This window comes from Pituophis catenifer, unplaced genomic scaffold (genome assembly GCF_029215685.1).
Source record: "Pituophis catenifer annectens isolate HBS135680 unplaced genomic scaffold, rPitCat1.0.hap2 SCAF_1, whole genome shotgun sequence".
Taxonomy (NCBI): Eukaryota; Metazoa; Chordata; class Lepidosauria; order Squamata; family Colubridae; genus Pituophis; species Pituophis catenifer.
This window is the reverse complement of record NW_027256881.1, coordinates 344,137,312-344,159,048: the sequence shown is the minus strand read 5'-3', so window position 1 is coordinate 344,159,048 and position 21,737 is coordinate 344,137,312. Positions and strand designations below refer to the sequence as shown.

The 21,737-nt window shown below is 45.5% G+C and overlaps 1 protein-coding gene across 1 annotated transcript in view; it reads right to left on the bottom strand.

Annotated features, from left to right (window-relative positions):
* Window positions 1–21,737, bottom strand: part of SHD (Src homology 2 domain containing transforming protein D) — a 52,063-nt gene that overhangs the window by 13,911 nt on the left and 16,415 nt on the right. The window contains exons 2-3 of the mRNA XM_070936683.1: window positions 19,907–20,029; window positions 18,458–18,644 (exon numbers count right to left, since the gene is read on the bottom strand). Of these exons, the coding sequence (XP_070792784.1) occupies window positions 18,458–18,644; window positions 19,907–20,029 (310 nt within the window). The remainder of the gene's footprint in view (window positions 1–18,457; window positions 18,645–19,906; window positions 20,030–21,737) is intronic.

The window sequence follows — 21,737 nt, the reverse complement described above, 5'->3', positions numbered from 1 at the left end:
CTTTTAGTAAGGTCGACAAGGTCATCAATGACAGTGTGATGGCTTCGTTTCCTGATTTTACGAACTTTTTACCTCAGTCGTTATGTGAGACACGTGGTCGTTAAATGAATCCAACTTCCCCCCATTGCTTGTTGTTAGCCCCCTGGGAAGGGCGCAAGTGGCAATCGCCGTGACGCCAGGATGCTGAAAACATCTTGAATAAATGCTGGTTGCCAATCGCACGATTGCGGGGATGCCGTGGAGGTCATAAGTCCGAGGACTGGTCGTAAGTCACTTTTTTTCAGGACCGTCATAGGTTTGAAGGCTTGTTAATGATTAAGTTTGGGCCTGCTTTTATTCTTGCCAAGAAAATAGCACAACCTTAATTTCACTTTCAATAAAAATTATAGTGATAGGAACACAGATAGTCCTCAACCTACAACAGTCCTCGACTTACAACGGTAGTGACCGTTTGAAGTTACAACGGCAATGAAAAAAGTGATTCATGACTGTTTTTCACACATATGACCATTGCAGCATCCCCATGGTCATGTGATCAAAATTCAGACACTTGTCACAAACTGACTCATATTTATGACGGTCGTAGTAGCCCAGGGTCAGGTGAACCCATTGGCCAGTGAAGTCAATGGAGAAGCCAGATTCATTTAACAACCCTGTTACTAGTGTAACAACTGCAGTGATTCACTTAACAACCGTGGCAAGAAAAGTCATAGAATGGGGTAAAACTCCCTTAACAAATGTCAAAGGCATGTTGGTCTCCATTGTAGTCATAAGTCGAGGACTACCATCTAGGCCGGGGGTCTGCAACTTTAAACACTCAAGGAGCCATTTGGACCCGTTTCCCACAGAAAAGAAAACACCGGGAGGCACAAAACCTGGGTGGGCGTGGCCAACTCGACGTCACTCACTTCCACCAGTCACATGACCCCCCCCCAGCCACGCCTACCCAGTCAGTCATTAGGGCAGAGAACTGGATGTTAAAAAACACCGGGAACCACAAAACCCTTTTGACATCTCTCTCTCCCTCCCTCCTCTCTCTCCCTCTCTCTCCCCCTCTCTCTCTATATCTCTTTCTCTCTCTCCCTCCCCCTCTCTCTCTGTATCGCTTTCTCTCTCGCTCTCTCCCACTCTCTCTGTTTCTTTCTTTCTCTCTCTCCCCCCCGTATCTCTTTCTCTCTCTCTCTCTCTCTCCCACTCTCTCTGTATCTCTGTATCTCTCTCTCTCCCCCTCCCTCTCCCCCCTCTCTCTGTATCTCTTTCTCTCTCTCTCTCTCCCCCTCTCTCTGTATCTCTCTCTCTCTCCCCCTCTCTCTGTATCTCTGTATCTCTCTCTCTCTCCCACTCTCTCTGTATCTCTCTCTCTCTCTCCCACTCTCTGTATCTCTTTCTCTCTCTCTCTCTCTCTCCCACTCTCTCTGTATCTCTGTATCTCTCTCTCTCCCCCTCCCTCTCCCCCCTCTCTCTGTATCTCTTTCTCTCTCTCTCTCTCCCCCTCTCTCTGTATCTCTCTCTCTCCCCCTCTCTCTGTATCTCTGTATCTCTCTCTCTCCCCCTCTCTCTGTATCTCTTTCTCTCTCTCTTTCTCCCACTCTCTCTCTGTATCTCTTTCTCTCTCCCTCTCTCCCCATCTCTCTGTATCTCTTTCTCTCTCTCTCCCCCCCCTCTCTGTATCTCTCTCTCTCCCCCTCTCTCTGTATCTCTGTATCTCTCTCTCTCTCCCACTCTCTCTGTATCTCTTTCTCTCTCTCTTTCTCCCACTCTCTCTCTGTATCTCTTTCTCTCTCTCTCTCTCCCCCTCTCTCTGTATCTCTGTATCTCTCTCTCTCTCCCCCTCTCTCTGTATCTCTTTCTCTCTCTCTCTCTCCCCCTCTCTCTGTATCTCTGTATCTCTCTCTCTCTCCCCCTCTCTCTGTATCTCTCTCTCTCCCTCTCTCTCTGTATTTCTCTCTCTCTCTCCCACTCTCTCTGTATCTCTGTATCTCTCTCTCTCTTTCTGTATCTCTCTCTCTCTCTCTCTCTCTCCCACTCTCTCTGTATCTCTGTATCTCTGTATCTCTCTAACTCCCTCTCTCTGTATCTCTCTGTCTTTGCCTTGGCCGCTTCTCCATCCCCCAGGCCAGGCGGGGAGTGACTGGGAGGGGAGGGCGAGGGGCAGGGCCACCTAGTGGTGGGATCACCTGACAGGGAGCCACAGCAGAGGGCCCAAAGAGCCGCATGCAGCTCCAGAGCTGCAGGTTGCTGACACACGATCTAGGCTTTAATGTAATGCAGAAAGAGAGCAGGGGAACCCCAACAGGAGGACACACAGGTGTCCCAACACTACTCCCCCCCCTTTTTTTAAACATGCATCAGGACACCGCACACCCACACGTCGAAGTCAGAGACTGCATCACAACATCGCAAAGCCTTGTTTTCCCCGTTTTTGACCAAAAGTTGGGGTTTTATACGTCTAGACACCTCTGGAAATGGGCTGTGAAAAATGCACAAGAACAGGCAGTGTGTGAAACATGCTTTAAAAACAGGCAAGCCCATGCAAGACACGCACACAGACACACAATTGACACATGTGCAACGAAAGGTACAACAGTGGAAGACAGAAAGGTGAGAAAAGGTGGGGAGGGAGGAGGAATTTCCAGGATGAGGAGAAACAATTATGTAGAATCTCAAAAAAAAAAAAATTCTGTGTCAATTTTTTCAAAAGCGTGAGCGGTGGTAGCTCTCGAGGCCTCGAATTCTATTCCCGCAAAAATCATCAGCGAATTTTTAAGTCCCCCAAGTTAAAACTGCAACAGTTAGGTTTCTAAAATTAAAAAAATAAGACATTTGGATTTCATATACTTCTGAAATGCAGGTAGTTCTCGACTTACAACGGTTCATTTAGTGACCTTTCAAAGTTACGACGGCACTAAAAAAATGACCCGTGACCCTTTTTCACACAACTGTTGCAGCATTCCTGTGGTCACATGATCAAAATTTGGGCACTTGGCAACCGGTTCATATTTATGACGGTTACACGTGATTCCCTTTTGTGACCATCTGACACGCACAAGCAATGGGGAAGCCAGATTGACTTAACAACCGTGTTCGTAATTTAGCAACTGTAATGATTCACTTAACAACTGCGGCAAGAAAAGGTCGTAAAACGGAGCAAAATTCATTCAACAAATGTCTCACTTAGCAACAGAAATTTGGGGCTCAATTGGAGTCATATGTCGAGGATTACCTGAATAGGAAAATCTGATTTAAAAGCTGTGTTGGCAGCAGCCAAATAAATAGCATTACTGATGACTTCTTCATTTAAAAAGAAAACGCATTTTGTTTGGAAAGGAAATTGTGATTCTTGAAACTGATTTCGGACAGTATTTCTCAACTGCTGCAATTATAAGATGTGTGGACTTCAACTCCCAGAATTCCCCAGCTGGAATTGTGGGAGTTGAAGTCCGCACATCTTAAATTTGCGGAGGTTGAGAAAAATTGGTCCAGAGGAAGCCCGTCTATTCTTCTATCAATCTGGCACTTTTTTGCGGCCACAGGGAGCTACCACCATACCTGTTGAATTCCTGCCTGCCTAACTGCAACTTCTGTCTGCCAGCCTCCCAAGCGTGGGAACCAACCACAGTGCTCAAAAAGTTTAAAAGAGCTGTAGCAAAGTAGGAGACAGAATAAAGGGAAGGAGAGGTTTTTGATGGAGGAAGGGCAGGCTTAAAACAAACAGGAAGAAGAAGGGAAGGTTGAAATCAAGACATCACCTTCTGGATCTAGGGGTTCTTCCGTCCCCGTAAGTTGTCCTACCGGCGGTGGCCAGGGCAATACTTTATTCTCCTTTATGTCTACTGCAAGGGGAAAGGGATGTTATGAAGATGGGTTGGGAGAGTTTGCAGAGAAAGGGACGGAAGAGCATGGAAAGGAAGGAGGGAGAAAGATGACGGGAAGAGGAAGAAGACAAAACCGGCATGATAAAAAAGAAATGATTGAACCAGACAGACAGATAGACAGACATGGGAAGACTGGAGGAAGTCCCGTACTTCAACCTGATTGGTCCCTCGAGCCGATGATGGGCAAATCATTGGAACGACCATCTAGCCCACCAATGCATTGCTGGTGGAAATGGGAGGTCAAACATTTTGAGACACTTACCTTGCCCATTAGATCCTGGACTGATATGCAGTCCAATGAAACCTCATTTAACGGACTACAGAAGGGGGAGGAGCTGTCTGTTATTCCCAAATGTCCACTAAAGAATAAAGGGAAGGAGAGGTTTTTGATGGAGGAAGGGCAGGCTTAAAACAAACAGGAAGAAGAAGGGAAGGTTGAAATCAAGACATCACCTTCTGGATCTAGGGGTTCTTCCGTCCCCGTAAGTTGTCCTACCGGCGGTGGCCAGGGCAATACTTTATTCTCCTTTATGTCTACTGCAAGGGGAAAGGGATGTTATGAAGATGGGTTGGGAGAGTTTGCAGAGAAAGGGACGGAAGAGCATGGAAAGGAAGGAGGGAGAAAGATGACGGGAAGAGGAAGAAGACAAAACCGGCATGATAAAAAAGAAATGATTGAACCAGACAGACAGATAGACAGACATGGGAAGACTGGAGGAAGTCCCGTACTTCAACCTGATTGGTCCCTCGAGCCGATGATGGGCAAATCATTGGAACGACCATCTAGCCCACCAATGCATTGCTGGTGGAAATGGGAGGTCAAACATTTTGAGACACTTACCTTGCCCATTAGATCCTGGACTGATATGCAGTCCAATGAAACCTCATTTAACGGACTACAGAAGGGGGAGGAGCTGTCTGTTATTCCCAAATGTCCACTAAACACGAAAGTACATCACGCTCACGTTGCGATGTGACTCGTGTCTTTGGTGTTGATATGAACAACAGAATAAGAAGGTTGGAAGGGACTTTGGAAATCTTCTGCTCAGGCAGGAAACCCTATCATTTCAGACAAATGATTGTCCAATCTCTTCGTTAAAAACCTCCGGTGCTGGAGCACCCACAACTTCTGGTGGCAAGCTGTTCCACAAGTTAATTATTCTAACTATCAGGAAATTTCTTATTAGTTTGAGGTTGCTTCTCTCCTTGATGAGTTTCCATCTGTTCCTTCTTGTCCTGCCCTCAGGTGCTTTGGAGAATAGCTTGACTCCCTCTTCTTTGTGGCAGCCCCTCAGATATTGGAAGACTGCTATCATGTCTCCCCTGGTCCTTCTTTCCATTAAACTAGACATACCCAATTCCAGTGAAGGAAAACAATAATAAGGATATAATAAATAATACTAGGATATGATATACTGGTATACTAGATTCTGTAACCATTAGGTAATACACATATGCCTTTGTATTTGTATCACATATATTATGCCTTTATATTTGTATCTCCTGTAACAAACATATTCTGTTATTAGGTCTGTAATGTATCTGGTATTTGTCAAACATATGTCCCTGCCATTTGACCTGAACCCATATCAATCTTCTCCCTGTTTTTTTCTTGTGCCATCTAAGAGCATGATACGTATCTCCAAGGGATAATTTACACCTCAGCCCTAATTTATGTTTGATCTGGATAAACTCCTGTCTTCCAGAGCCAGGGGGCTAAGTGGCCAATTGAGTAAACAAATAAATGCTTAAGATAAAACTAATTGGGAAGTTTCTATTCCCCCTTGCAGGGCAACAAGGAATACACAAACCTAAATTAGGAGGCCAGAATTGGGTACTAAGCTGACGTCTCTGAGGGTATAAAAGGACCTTCCCCAAGGTGTGGCTATCTCCTCGCATGCATTGTATCTGTATGTTCTGGATATAGTTCCACCCAGTATTTTGTTTTTGGCCATAAATAAAATCTGTTTTTTTTTTTTTTTGCAAGCCTCGTCTTGAGTCTCTCTCTTTGGCATTCTGGTGACTCAAGTGTATTTTGGGACCTTACACCAGCAACCGTTCTTTGTATGTTTTATCCTCCAATCCCCTAATCATCTTTATTGCTCTTCTCTGCACCCTTTCTAGAGTCTCAAGGTCTTTTTTTTGTATTGCGGCGATCAAAATTATGTGTCGTCTGCTTAAGACAGCACTTTCCAAACCGCGACAGACTTTCCAAAATTGGGTATAAGTAGTTTTTCTTTGGATAAACAACTCACAAGCCCACTACCCAAACACAACAGGGGCATTTAAATGGACTTAAAAGTGTTTTACCCAGGAGTCGGCAACCTTAAATGCTCAAAGTGCAATTTGGACCCATTTCCCACAGAAAAGAAAACACCGGGAGCCACAAAACCCTTTTGACATCTAAAATGAGCCCTGGTGGCGCAGCAGACTAAAGTACTGTTATTAACACCAGCTGCCTGCAATTACTGCAAGTTCAAATCTCACCAGGCTCAAGGTTGACTCAGCCTTCCATCCTTTCTAAGGTAGGTAAAATGAGGACCCAGATTGTGGGGGCAATAAGCTGACTTTGTATAAAATATACAAAAGTATGAAGGCTCTTGCTTAACGCACTGTAAGCCGCCCTGAGTCTCCGGAGAAGGGTGGCATATAAATAAAATAAAGATAAAATAAAGATAACCCTGCATATATCGTTTTTTACCTTTATGCTATGTATAAAAAAAAAACCTATAGTGTGTTGCATTTATGAAATCAATGAACTGCTACAGAGTTTTATTTCTGCATGCAACAAAAACGTTTCGAACTCCAAAAATGGGTCGAAAAGCTCAAGAAATCGCGTGCCACCAGGTGTCACACATTGGCGGTTGTGGCACATATTTTGAGTGACAGGGAGCCACAGCAGAGGGATGAAAGAGCCACATGCGACTCCAGAGCTGCGGGTTGCAAACCCCCTGGTTTTACCTATACGGGTATTCCTCAAATTACAACCACAATTGAGCCCCAAATTTCCATTGCTAAGCAAGACAGTTAAGAGAGTTTTCTTGCCACCGTTGTTAAGTGAATCACTGCAGTTGTTAAGTGAGTAACATGGCTGTTAAGTGAATCTGGCTTCCCCATTGCTGGTCAGAAAAATCACCAAAGGAGATCTTTGCTCCTTTGTCAAAATTGTCTGAATTTTGACCCCATGACCGCTGCAACGGTCGTTAAGTGTGAAAAACAGCCCTAAGATTTTTTTTTTTCAGTGCCATTGTCATTTCAAACAGTCACTAAATGAATCGTTGTAAGTCAGGAACAGGCTGCGCCTCGGTTTTGGGGAATGAATGGAAAGGTTTTGGAAACAGCCCCAAGGGCCTCGTGATGCCAAACTCAAAAAATCTTTGTGCATGTTGTAAAGTTAGTGTCAATTTAATCAAAAACTACTTTAAATGGGGGGACGGTTTGTTCAGAGGCTAAAAAAGATTTAGGAATACATTTGAAATCACAGCCTGTTTTCGGGGGGGGGGGGAAACAGGCTGCTTGAGCTAATTTGAGACAAGAGCTGCCAGCTTTACCAATTACTCTAACAGGAAGACACCAAAAAAAGCTCAGAAAATCTGCCCCTTATTGAATGTAAAAGTAAATTGCGTTCTAACACGAATCTCATTCTCTTGCGGAGATTTCTTCCCCCCACCCCCAGCTCTCCATAAATCTTGTTAAAAAGGACTTATTGAGAATTTACTTGGGGTTGTTGAACCCACAGGATTCAAAGGCCTTGGGTTATTTCAGAAGAATATCTGGAGCGGGAGTATCCAACCTTGGCGATTTGAAGACTTGCGGACTTCAACTCCCCAAATTCCCCTAAATTCCATTTCTGTGCTCCGTCATAACTTCGAACTATCACTAAGTGACAGTCATAAGTCAAGGACTTCCTTTATAGGTAAAATTATTCCTTTAGAAACTGTCCCCAGAAATGTATTGACATTAAAGAGACTCTAGAAATATTTCAGAGAAGGGCAACAAAGATAATTAGGGGACTGGAGGCTAAAACATACGGAGACCGGTTGCAGGAACTGGGTACGTCTAGTCTAAGGAAGAGAAGGACTAGGGGAGACATGATAGCAGCCTTCCAATATCTCAGGGGCTGCCACGAAGAAGAGGGAGTCAAGCTATTCTCCTAAACACCTGAAGGCAGGACAAGAAGCAATGGATGGAAACTAATCAAGGAGAGAATCAATTTAGAACTAAGGAGAAATTTCCTAACAGTGGGAACAATTAACCAGTGGAACTGCTTGCCACCAGAAGTTGTGGATGCTCCATCATTGGAGGTTTTCAACAAGAGATTGGATAACCATTTGTCTGAAATGGTATAAGGTTTCCTGCCTGAGCAGGGGGTTGGACTAGATGACCTCCAAGGTCCCTTCCCGACTCTCTTATTCTGTCATATCCGGGAATAAAGGAAAGCAAGGGGAGCACAAATGACATTGTTTAAGGTAGCAGGGCATCCGTGAAAAACAGAAGGTAAAACAAACCAGCAGTCATAAATTGAGAAACCACCTGCAGATTTCTGAGCGCAGTGACTCACGCAGAGATGCAACGGGCAGCTCAGGCACTTCGCCTGCTGTTTTGATCTGAACCCTCCAGGCTGATCCGGTGGGAAGAATATCAAGGCTGATAAGAGAAAGAGCAGCTAAATTTATACCTGCTGTGTCTCTTATCTGCTAAGCCAGAAAGTGACAACTGATGGATCAGATGTGACTTTTCTGCGTTCCCCAGAGATACCCCTCCCCACCCCCAAAGTTTGAAGATGGAGCATTTTTAGGTTAGGGTGCAGTACTGCAGCTACTGCAGCTGACTGCTAGTTCAGCAGATCAGCGGATCAAATCTCACCGGCTCAAGGTTGACTCAGCCTTCCATCCTTCTGAGGTGGGTAAAATGAGGACCCAGATTGTTGGGCGCAATATGCTATTTAGTATACTGTCTTTGGTGTAAGCCGCCCAGAGTCCTCGGAGAGTGGGCGGCATAGAAATAATAATAATAATAATAATAATAATAATAATAATAATAATAATAATATCTTGTGGGACTTTAGGATTCAGACTGACAGGCACTTGGTCCACAACACACCTGACATAACAATAGTTGAAAAGAGAAAAGTATGGTTCATTGACATTGCAATACCTGGTGATGCACGGATTGAAGATAAGCAGCAAGAAAAAATCACAAAGTACCGGGACTTGCAAATTGAAGTTGAGCGACTGTGGAAAAAGAAATTGTGTGTTGTCCCGATTGTAATTGTACAATTGTACAATTGTAATTGTAATTGGAGCCCTTGGAGCAATACCCAAAGGGCTACCCTGCTATTTAGAAATTCTAAATTTGCCAGACTTAAACATTTTGACTCTACAAAAAACCACCTTACTCGGAACAGCTTACATCCTCCAACGATACCTTAACAGTTCCTAGGTCCTTGGTTAGGACTCGAGCTGCTGAGCTATTAACCAGCCTCAAAGGCTGTGAATCTCACTAAAGATTAAATAATAATAATAATAATAATAATAATAATAATAATAATAATAATAATAATTGTGAGCCGCCCTGAGTCTTCGGGGGGGGGGGGGGCGGCATACAAATTGAATTAATAAATTAATTAATAAATAATAATAATAATTTATATCTTGTGGGGGGGGCACCCCTCTCCTTTCACCATCACATATTCAAAGATAAATTGCCTTTCTTGAATTCTGAGTTGTCCCATTCGTTTTCCGGCTTAAAAACAGAGGGGCAGTTATTACTTAGAATAGAATAGAATAACAGAGTTGGAAGGGACCTTAGAGGTCTTCTAGTCCAACCCCCTGCTTAGGCAGGAAACCCTACACCACTTCAGACAAATGGTTATCCAACCTCTTCCAGTGTTAGAGCATTCCCAACTTCTGGAGGCAAGTTGTTCCACTGTTTAATTGTTCTAACTGTCAGGAAATTTCTCCTTAGTTCTAGGTTGAATCTCTCCTTGATTAATTTCCACCCATTGCTTCTTGTCCTGCTTCTGGTGCTTTGGAGAATAGCTTGACTACCTTTTCTTTGTGGCAGCCCCTGAGATATTGGAACACTGCTATCCTGTCTCCCCTCGTCCTTCTTTTCATCAAACTAGACATACCCAGTTCCTGTAAATTACATTTATTTTTAAAGCGCAAAAGGTAGAGAATCACCTCTTCTTCATTGCTCCATTAACTTTTTTTAAAAAGCCACTCTAAATCATATAAAACGTATTTTATTTTTTTAGCTAAGAGTCATTTCCGGGAAGCAATTGCTCGCTCGATCGGTGACTCATGCAGGGAAATGCAGCCTGCAGGTAGCCCTCGAGTTACGACCGTTAATTGAGTCTGGAATTTTGGCTGTAAGTCCTGGTGTTCGTTAAGCACCATGCCTGATGTTATGAACTTTTGCGGGTGAAGCTTCGTTCTTTGAGCTCGTGGGTTGGTTTCCGAATGTTCCGAAGGCTAGGTAACGTCTTCAGTGGAGTTTGGGAGATGTCAAATGCTTTGATGAATAAATTGATCCCCCTTTCTCTTTGTAGCAGCCCCTCAAATATTGGAAAACTGCTATCATGTCACCCTGGTCCTTCTTTTCATTAAACTTGTTGTTGTTAGTTGCAAAGTCGTGTCCAACTCATCACGACCCCATGGACAACGTTCCTCCAGGCCTTCCTGTCCTCTACCATCTTCTGGAGACCATTTAAGATCACGCCCACTGCTTCAGTGACTCCATCCAGCCACCTCGTTCTCTGCCGTCCCCTTCTTCTTTCGCCCTCAATCTTTCCCAGCATTAGGCTCTTCTCCAGTGAGTCCTTCCTTCTCATTAGGTGGCCAAAGTATTTGAGTTTCCTCTTCAGGATCTGGTCTTCTAAAGAGCAGTCAGGGTTGATCTCCTCTAGGACTGATCGGTTGGATCACCTTGCAGTAAAAGGGATCTCGCAGGAGTCTTCTCCAGCAACATCATTCAAAGGCCTCCATTCTTTGGCGCTCAGCCTTCCTTATGGTCCAACTTTCACAGCCATCCCTTGCAACTGGGAAAACAGTAGCCTTGACTATACCTTCATTAAACTAGACATTCCCAATTCCAGCAACCATTCTTCATATATTTTAGCCTCCAGTCCCCTAATCATCTTTGATGCTCTTCCGTGCACTCTTTCTAGAGTCTCAACCAGTGGTGGATTGCTCCCGGTTCGCACCAGTTCACAAGAACCGGTAGTAAAAATTTGTAGTAGTTTGGAGAACCGGGGTAATAACATTGGCTGGCCACGCCTCCAAACTGGTCCCCTGCCCGGTCGCCGCTCACTTACCCCGCCCACCTCATCAGTGCCTTTTTTTTAATATATACTTTTAAAAGCATTTTTTCTACAACCTCTTCAGCTGAAAAATGCCTTTAAAAGTAAAAAAAAAAAGCCTCTGATGATCGCGCGGCTCAGCTGGGATCGTCAGAGGCTTCTAAAAGCATTTTTTTCTGCAACCTCTTCGGCCGAAGAGGCTGTAGGAAAAAAAATGCCTTTAAAAGCCTCTGACAATCCCAGCTGAGTTGCCTGATCATCAGAGGCTTCTAAAAGCATTTTTTTCTGCAACCTCGTAAGGTTGTAGAAAAAAATGCTTTTAAAAGTAAAAAAAAAAAAAGTTGGCCACGCCCACCCAGTCACATTATCCCCCCAAGTCAGGGGCCATTCAACGTCCACGTGTGCTTTGCTTCCCGAGTCGACTCCTTGTCCTCCGTTGCTCACCTCTCCTAACTGCTCTGCGCATACGTGCATTTGGAACAGGCCCCAGCTGTTCTTCCTTCTCACTCATATCAGCCTCCAAAGGCAGCTGCCTCTCCGGTGGCTGGGAAATGTCGGACGGCCCTGGCTCTATCTCTATGTCCGACGCAGAGCATCCATCAGAGCCTTCCCCAGACTCCAGAGCTGGCCCAAGTTCCTCCCCAACCTCCTCCTCATCAGCTTTGCTGGCAGATGGGCCACAACAGGTTGATTGTTCTCACTGTCAGAAAATTTCTCCTTATTTCTAGGTTGAATCTCTCCTTGATCTGTTTCCATCCATTGTTTCTTGTCTGGCCTTCGGGTGCTTTGGAGAATAGGTTGACCCCCTTCCTCCTCTCTGTGGCAGCCCCTCAAATATTGGAAGACTGCTATCATGTCTCCCCTGGTCCTCCTCTTCACTAAACAAGCCAGGCCCAGTTCCTGCAACCGTTCATCGTATGTTTTAGCCTCCAGTCCCCTAATCATTTTGGTTGCTCTTCTCTGCACTTTTTCTAGAATCTCAACATCTTTTTTATTGTGTGGTGACCAAAACTGGATGCAGTACTCTAGGTGTGGTCTTACTAAGGCTTTATAGAGTGGTATTAGTACCTCCCTTGATCTTGATTGTATCCCTCTGTTAATGCAATTTAGGATTGCGTTGGCTTTTTTGGCTGCCGCTGCACACAGCTGGCTCATATTTAACTGGTTGTCCACTAAGACTCCAAGATCCCTCTCACAGTCACTACTATTAAGCCTGGTTTCACCCAGTCTATATTTGTGCTTTTGGTTTTTCTTGCCTAAGTGTAAGACTTTACTTTTCTCTACATTGAATTTCATTTTGTTAGATAGGTTCTTGAAGAGTGCAGAGAACTAAAGAAGCTTCTCGGATGAGAAGTGAAACATCTTCGAGAAAAACCAGGAAAGTCCAATTGTCTTTGGAAAACAACTATGATTTGATGACTGAGAATCTCCACAGATACTCTTCCTCTAGAGCAGCTAGGGAGGGAAAAATGTAGTTTTTCTGATGCGTGAATTTCACATTCTTTTAATACACTCCCAAGTTGCCATTCAGCACGCATCCTTCCTCCGATGTGACAATGCCACGCTCCCCTCCTTTATAGAATAAAGTTTGCACAAGCCTCCGTTATGTTGAGAGAAAATATTTGCTCTCCTCATTTGGGGCGATTGCAAGCAGAAGGACTACAATTGCTCTCCAATTTCCTACAAGTATCGGCGGGAAGCTTTACAAAAATTCTCCAGGCTGATGACTCGAACGTGACCCTTTTGCCAAAGTGAGAAATCAGGAGAAGCTGACGTTTTCAAAATTTACAGAAAACCTTGCACAGATGTTCCCATATATATATATATTTTGCTGGGTCTCAAAGGTTGGGCTGTGCCTAGGGGTGAAATGCTCCCGGTTCGGACCGGATCTCCTGATCTGGTAGCGATGGAGGCAGGTGGTTCGGAGAACCGGTAGCAAAAATCCCTGCCCCCCCCATACCCAGCTGAGCCACACAATCATCACAACCTCTTTGGCTGAAAAAATCCTTTTAAAAGTAAAAAAAAAAAGCCTCTGATGATCGTGTGGCTCAGCTGGGATCCTCAAAGGCTTTTAAAAGCATTTTATCTACAACAGAGGTTGTAGAAAAAATGCTTTTAAAAGCCTCTGATGATCCCAGCTGAGTTACCTGATCGGCAGAGGCTTTTTTTCTTTTAAATGCCTCTAACGATCCAAACTGAGTTGCCTGATCGTCAGAGGCATTTAAAAGAAAAAAAGCCTCTGCCGATCAGGCAACTCAGCTGGGATCGTCAGAGCCTTTTGAAAGCATTTTTTTACAAAATGGTTTTAAAAGTTAAAAAAAAAAATTGGCCACGCCCACCCAGTCACTTTAACCCGCCCACCAAGCCACGCCCACAGAACCAGTAGTAACAAATTTTAGATTTCACCACTGCCTTGGAGTCTTAGTGGACAATCACAGAAACATGAACCAGCCGTGAGCGACAGCAGCCAAAAAAGCTAATGCAATCCTTGGTTGTATAAACAGAGGCACAGAATCAAAATCACGTGAAGTACTAGTACCACTTTATAAATCCTTAGTAAGGCCACATCTGGAATAACTGCATCCAGTTTTGGTCCCCACGTTACAAAAAAAGAAGTTGAGACTTTGGAAAAAGTGCAAAGAAGAGCAAGTAAGATGATTGAGGGCCTGGAGACTAAAACATCTGAAGAACGGTTACAGGATTTAGGTTTGGCCAGCCTAGCAAAAGGAAGGACCGGAGGGGACATGATAGCAGTCTTCCAATATTTGAGGGGCTGCCACAAAGAGGAGGGGGGTCAATTTATTTTCCAAAGCACCTGAAGGCAGGACAAGAAACAATGGATGGAAATTAACCAAGGAGAGAAGCAACCTGGAATTAAGGAGAAACTTCCTGACAGTGTGGAGAATTAACCAGTGGAACTGCTTGCCACCAGAAGTTGTGGGTACTCCATCACTGGAGGCTTTTAAGAAGAGACTGGACAGCTCTTAGTCTGGAATGGTATAGAGCCATGATGGCGAACCTATGGCACGCGTGCCACAGGTGGAACGTGGAGCCATACCTGCGGGCACCCGACCGTTGCCTAGCGCATGTGTGCGCCGGCCAGCTGATTTTCGGCTGGCCTCACCCATGCCGCCCCCCCCCTCCAAGGAGTCTCCACGCGGCCCATTTTGGATGCCAGGTAAGTATAGGGCTCACATCAAGGTTCTGGGAGGGTGTTTTCGGCCTCCGGAGGGCCTCCGGGGGAGTGGGGGAAGCCATTTTTGCCCTCCCCAGGCTCCAGGAAAGCTTCTGGAGCCTGGGGAGGACGAAAAACGGGCCTGCCGGGCCCACCAGAAGTCAGGAAATGGGTCCTTTCCGGGTTCCGGAGGTTTCAGGGAGGTTTGCTAGGCCCAAAACGGGGCACGAGGGGCTCAAGCGTACATGCGCGGGAGGCAGGGGGCAGGGGGCATTGAATTATGGGTGTGGGCACATGCACATGTGATCCCCCCCACTCTCCCCCAGCTTTTGGCCCGTGACGGCAAAAAGGTTAGCCATCACTGGTATAGGGTCTCCTGTTGCGCACGGGGTTGGCCCCTTCCAGCTCTATTCAGATTGATTGTTGCAAGGATAAAAACAAGAAAATATTTTGGCTTGGCGATTTACGGAGGATGGACGGGAAATGCCATTTTAAAATCTACTCGGCACACACAATTACAGCTAAGCTGTCTATTGCGGGAGATAATTTTATCTTTGCACTGCCAGGGTTGCGAGAAGACAAGAGGAACACAGGTCTCTTGACATTTTCCTTGTGCGTTGTCGGGGTGTCTCTCTTTTTCAAAACAAACCACTCGGGCTTCGCATTGATCGGAGCTCCCCCACCCACTTCGCCGCGACGCCAAATCCGCAGGGACCCATTGATCATCCGGATGGAAAGGAGCTCTCGAGATGAGTGATGGAGAACAAGGGGGAGATCTGAAGAGGCTACACACACTGGCATACACACACACACAAACACAACCCTCAATCAGCAGCACTGCCAGCCCCAACCCAACGCCGGCACACATCAATTCCAGACATTCAGCCGCAGCTATAATTTCCATTAAGTGACGTCGGGTTTCTCGAAACGAAAGACAGATCATCGCTTGGAGAGAGAGAGTGGGAAAACTGGGGAGAAAGATCAAAGCTGATCCCAAAAGATCCCGGGGAAAGATTTAAGGGAGGATTCTGGAAGTGAAGGAAGGAGAGAGAGAGAGAGAGAGAGAGGGAGGGAGGGAGGGAGGGAGGGAGGGAGAGAGAGAGAGAGAGAGAGAGAGAGAGAGAGAGAGAGAGAGAGAACCAGATTTCTTTGGGGTCTTTTGATTACAGCGGTCAAGTGGAAATGAATGAATGGGGATTTTGCAGCATCCTTCCCCCAGGAGTAGGGAGGGAATGGGGATTTTGCAGTATCCTTCCCCCAAGAGTGGGGAAGGAATGGAGATTTTGCAATATCCTTCCCCCAGGAGTGGGGAGGGAATGGGGATTCTGCAATATCCTTGCCCCAGGAGTGGGGAGGGAATGGGGATTTTGCAGTATCCTTCCCCCAGGAGTGAGGAGGTTACGGGGATTTTGCAATATCCTTCCCCCAGGAGTGGGGAGGGAATGGGGACTTTGCAATATCCTTCCCCCAGGAGTGGGGAGGGAATGGGGACTTTGCAATATCCTTCCCCCAGGAGTGGGGAGGGAATGGGGATTTGCAATATCCTTCCCCCAGGAGTGGGAAGGGAATGGGGATTTTGCAATATCCTTCCCCCAGGAATGGGTTGAATGAGGATTTTGCAGTATCCTTCCCCTAGGAGTGGGAGGGAATGGGGATTTTGCAGTATCCTTCCCCCAGGAATGGGGAGGGAATGGGGATTTTGCAGTATCCTTCCCCTGCCACGCCCACCAAGCCACACCAAGCCACGCCCACAGAACCGGTAGTAAAAAAAATTGAATTCCACCACTGAATCAAAGCCTCTTAAGAGGTGAAGGATTCTCAAAAGTGTCATATGCGAAGTTGGAACTGTAGAATTGTGTGTTTTTTAAAAACTACAGGTAGCCCTCGAGTTACAACAGTTCATTTAGTGACCATTTGAGGTTACAACAGCACCGGAAAAAATGACAACTGTTTCTCACATGTTGCAGCGTCCCCCTGGTCATGTGATAAAAATGCAGACTTTGGCAACTGGCTCATATTTATGACGGCTGCAGTGTCCCAGAGTCACGTAATTCCCCTTTTGCGACCTTCTGACGAGCAAAATCAATGGGGAAGCCAGTTGCACTTAACGACGGTGTTACTAACTTAACGAACTGCAGAGATACACTTACAAACCGTGGCAAGAAAAGTCGTAAAATGGGGGCAAACTCCACGTAACAAATGTCTCACTTAGCCACAGAAATTCGGGGCTCCATTGTCGTCATAAGTAGAGGACTACCTGTAGGCGTTACTTGCCATCCCTTTCTCACAGTTCTCCTTCCAATGGGGGTTGGATTGGAAAACCTCCAAGGTCCCTTCCAACTTTGTTATTCTGTTGTTGTTATTATTATTATTTATTTAATTTATTTCACGCTGGCGCCACTCTGCACTTCTCAAACGACTGGCATGATAGCTTAGTGGACAGTTCCTTCCTATTTGTTTATTTCATCTTTATTTATTCTCCGTTACTGTTGTCGTGTTGGCTACTGAGCTACGCGCTGGACAACAAAAGGGAAAATTTCTTGTAAGATAGAAGAAAATATTTGTAGCTCAGAGTTGAACTGTGGGGTCCTTGGTGCTCTCTGAACTTGCTAGTTTTCTTGCAGACGTCTCACGTCCCAACTAGATAACATCATCAGTAGTAAGAGCAGGGGTGGGATTCAAAAAAATTTAGCAACCGGATCTCTGCCCGGTTGCTGGGTGGGCGTGGCCTACTCGGTCTCCTGCATCACGATGGGGGGGGCATTTTGCTCCTCCCCAGGCTTTTCTTGAGGCTCCGGGAGGATGAAAAAGGCCTCCCCTGAGCTCCGGAGTCCGGAAACGAACCCGTTTCCAGACTTCCGGAACTTCCGGAAGACCCGTTTTTTGTCCTCCCAGAGCCTCCGCGTGGGTCCTGGACTTACCTGGCATCCAAAATGGGCCGCGTAGAGACCCTTGGGAGGGGCAGGGTGGGGTGGACGGGGCCAGACAGTCCTTGCAACTACCGGTTCAGTGAACCAGATGTAAAATTAGCATTTGGTTTGCCTGAATCGGTCAGAACCGGCTGAATCCCACTCCTGGTTAAGAAGGAGTGGGGATGGCTGGGGAATTCTGGGAATTGAAGTCTTAAAGCTTGAGAAATACTGGTTTAAGTGGAAATGCTGTATGTAAATAAGTTACCAATAGCTTCAGGTTTTTACTCACTTGATTAAAATGAGAAGAAAAAGCATAAGAAAAAAATTATAGGAATGATTTGCTGATGGTCTCTAAGATCTTCCCAAAAACCTCTCAGCACCATTCTCTCTCTCTCCCTCTCCCTCTCTCTCTCTCTCTCTCTCACTCTGCAATTTTCTTTAAAAAGTTTTCTTCAGTTCTTTAGTTTAATTTTACTACTGGTGGTACGATACAAAAGCTACCTTTTCCTTCCCTTCCATCTACAAAGGTGCTAGGGATACACGCTGTCAAACAGACAAAACATGAGGACTAGAAGATTGCGGGTTTATTTTTAACAGAGGTTTCCTTGAAAGTGGATTTTACGCTCAAGGTATTTTTGTCTAGACTAGGGGTGTTCAACTTTGGCGTCTGCTGCTAAGTTTCTAGTCCTCTTTTCCAGGACAAAGTCGTTTGCATTTAAGCTAGAGTCAGTTTTAACCTCTGGAGTGCTGCTCCCCTACCAAATGCTAGATGCTCTAAAACAGAGGTGTCCAACTTGGTCATTTTAAGACTTGTGGACTTCAACTCCCAGAATTCCCCAACCCAGTCATGCAAATTAGCCATGCTGGCTGGCTGGGGAATTCTGGGAGTTGGAGTCCACGAGTCTTAAAGTGACCAAGTTGGACACCCCTGTTCTAGAGCATTTAGCATTTGGGGTGGGTGGGGGGCAGCAGATCAGAGATTAGACCTGATTCTAGCTTAAATACAAACCGGTTTCTCTGGAAGAAAGCTCTTGAGGGCTAGAAACTTAAGCAGCAGACACAGCATTCGCAAATCAAAAGAACCCAGGGTTTTTTTTTAATCCAACAGGCTAGTTTTAACTCTGGCTCATCCCCAAATGTCAGCATTTTTTTGTGGGGGAATGCACGAATTGTGGTTTCCTTGCCAACTTACCAGCGAAAGCACGCGAAATGTGGTTTTTTTTCCACTCCCAGGGCTGGTCGTATTCGTCGGCTGGCCGCTCATCCTCCTGGGGCAGCCGGCTCTTGGGGGGCTTCTCCGTGGGCCCGGCCTCAGGGTCGGCCTCGGCCTCCTTCTCCTCATAAGGGGTGTCGTAAAGCTGCAGGCCGATCCGGGATTTCTTCACCCGCTGTTCGTCCCGTTCGTTTTTGCGCTGGAGGTCTGCAAACCGGGAGAAAAATAAAACTTTAGCTGCTGTTTCATTCAGGAAAGGATCCCATTGTACAGGGGATCGACTCGACTTACGACCGTTCGTTTAGTGGCCGTTCGAATGATCTCACCGTATAGGGACACCTCAATTTGCAACCATTCCTTTAGCGACCGTTTTAGGACCGTTCGTTTAGAGGCCGAAGAATCCCATCATACAGAGAATCCTTGACTTATGACCATTCGCTTAACGACCGTTTGAAGGATCCCATCATACAAAGAGTCCTCGATTTACGACCGTTTGTTTAGTGACCGTTTGGAGGATCCCCTCATACAGGGAGTCCTTGATTTACAACCGTTTGTTTAACGATTGATCGAAGGATCCCATCATACAGGGAGTCCTCGATTTATGACCATTCGTTTAGAGGCTAAAGAATCCCATCATACAGAGAATCCTTGACTTATGACCATTCGCTTAACAACCATTCGACGGGTCCCATCATACAGAGAGTCCTCAATTTACGACTATTTGTTTAGCGATCCTTTGAAGGATCCCCTCATATAGGGAGTCCACTATTTACGACCGTTCGTTTAGTGACCACTGAAAAAAGGGACTTAGGACCAGTTTTTCACACTTATGACCATTGCAGCATCTCCAATTTTGGTCTCAGATCAAAATTCGGGCGCTTGGCAACCGGCGTGAATTTCCGACAGTTGCGCTGTGACGGGGTCACGTCACACGCCATCGCCATTGTTGACCTTCTCAGCCGGTTTCCGAAAAGCCAAATTAATGGAAGGGGGGGGAGCCTGATTCGTTTAACGACCATGAAATTCTGGTTGTTAAATGAATTCTGGTCGTTAAACGAAATTCTGATTCGTTTAACAACCATGACTGCAGTGATTCACTTAACGGCCTCTGTCAAAAAAAAGTCAGAAAATCGATGACCAACCCGTTTTGCAATCGTCCCGACTTAGAACCGTGATGGGGAGACTCCATTACCGTCATAAATCAAAGAATACCTGTAAAATTGTCTTTTATTTGTTGGGATAAAGGAGAAAGTTACTCTTTCTTTTTCTTTCTTTTTCTTGTCCTTTACTTTTTCATTCCCTGTCTTATTTTCCTTCAGAAATGTCAGAAATGGTGTAGGATCTCCTGCTTGAGCGGAGGGTTGGACTAGATGACCTATAAGGTCTCTTCCAACTCTGTTAATCTGTTATCATTCACTTACCAGCCACCACCCGCTGGGCATTGTAGGGCTCCATGTAACCGTTGTTTTCCAGACCGGCATCTTCTTCGGCGTCTCCTTTCGGTTCATGGTGAGCGTCGAAGGGATCTGAGTATTCACTCTCTCCGGGGGCCTAAGGGAAAAGAGAAGGGCTTCGTTTCAGCAAATAATCTATATTTAATCATTCATTTAACCAATTCAATAAATAAAATAATAATTAACTTAAGTATTACTAATTGATTTAATTTTACTCATTTAACTTCTCAATACAAGTAGTCCTCCGCTTACGACCACAACAGAACCCAACATTTCTATGGTTAAGCGAGACATTCGTGAAGTGAGTTTGGCCCAGTTTTACGACCTTTCTTGCCACAGTTGTTAAGTGACTTTGGCTTCTGAGACAGAGAGAAAGAGAAATGGAGATAAAGAGACAGAGAGATGAGGAGAGAGAGACAGAGAGACAAAGAGACAGAGAGACAGAGAGACAGAGAGGTAGAAAGAGAGAGAGAGACAAACAGAGAGATGGAGAAAGAGAGAAAGAGAAAGAAAGGGACAGAAAGTCAGAAAGACAGACAGAGAGACAGAGAGAAAGAGAGAGAGAAAAGGAAAGAGAGAGAAAGAGAGAAAGAGAGAGAGAAACAGAAAGAGAGTGATGGAGAGAGAGAGAGAGACAGACAAACAGACAGACAGAGAGACGGGGGAGAGAGAGTGAGAGAAAGACAGAGAGATGGAGAGAGAAAGAGACAGAGAAAGAGAGATGGGAAAAGAGACACACAGAGAGAGAGAGGGAGAGAAAGAGACAGACAGGGAAGAGAGAGACAGAGAGAGAGAGAGATGGAGAGAGAGAGAAAGACAGACAGAGAGAGACAGAGACCGAGAGAGAGAGAAAAAGACAGATAGAGAGAGACAGAGAGATGGAGAGAGAGAGAGATAAAGACAGACAGAGAGAGACAGAGACAGAGACGGAGAGAGAGAGAGAAAGACAGAGACAGAGAGGGAGAGACGGAGAGAGAGACAGAGAGAAAGAAAGAAAGACAGATAGCGTAGAGAGAAAGACAGACAGACAGAAAGAGAGAAAGACAGAGAGATGGAGAGAGAGACAAAGAGACAGAGAGATGGGGAGAGAGAGAGAGAGAGATGGAGAAAGAGAGAGAGAGAGAGAGAGAGAGAGAGAGAGAGAGAGAGAGAGAGAGAGAGAGAGAGAGACTGTCAGAACTTCCAATCAGGGTCCTAAGTAGTCCCAGATAGATCCATTTAACCAAGAGAAGGAAGGAAGGCTGAAGGAAACAGGATCACGACCGACCAGTCGTAAATTGAGAGAACTACTTTAAGAGGCTTCTGCAAGATGTGATCGCCTGTTGCTTCTCTGTCTGAGTCACCGACCTGAGCTCAACCCTTTTGAGTCACAGGCTTATTCCAGGAACAGGTCACATCCACGCCTACCCAAGTGGTGCCATCACCCCACAACCTCACCCTTCCCTCACCCGCCTGCCGCACCGCAACACGTCTAGCGAACTCCAAACCCTGGAGCACAATGGCCTGATGCGGGTTTTTTTATCCTCCGAGGCTGCCTCTCTTCAAAGCCTGGGGTGCATTGAGCCACGATACGTGGCGCCTTCGGCATCAGATGTGTTGTTTCTCTGTGTCATATAATATATATGGGTATATACATAATTTTGTATTTATTTATTCATTTATCTTGTCATTTTTATGTAGGGTAAAATTGGAGGTGGTGACCCTTTAAGAGCTGGATGCAATGAAATTTCATTTTTAATGTATGCCAATCAGTGTACATTCAAAGTGACAATAAAGTTATTCTGTGCTATGCTATGCTATGCTAT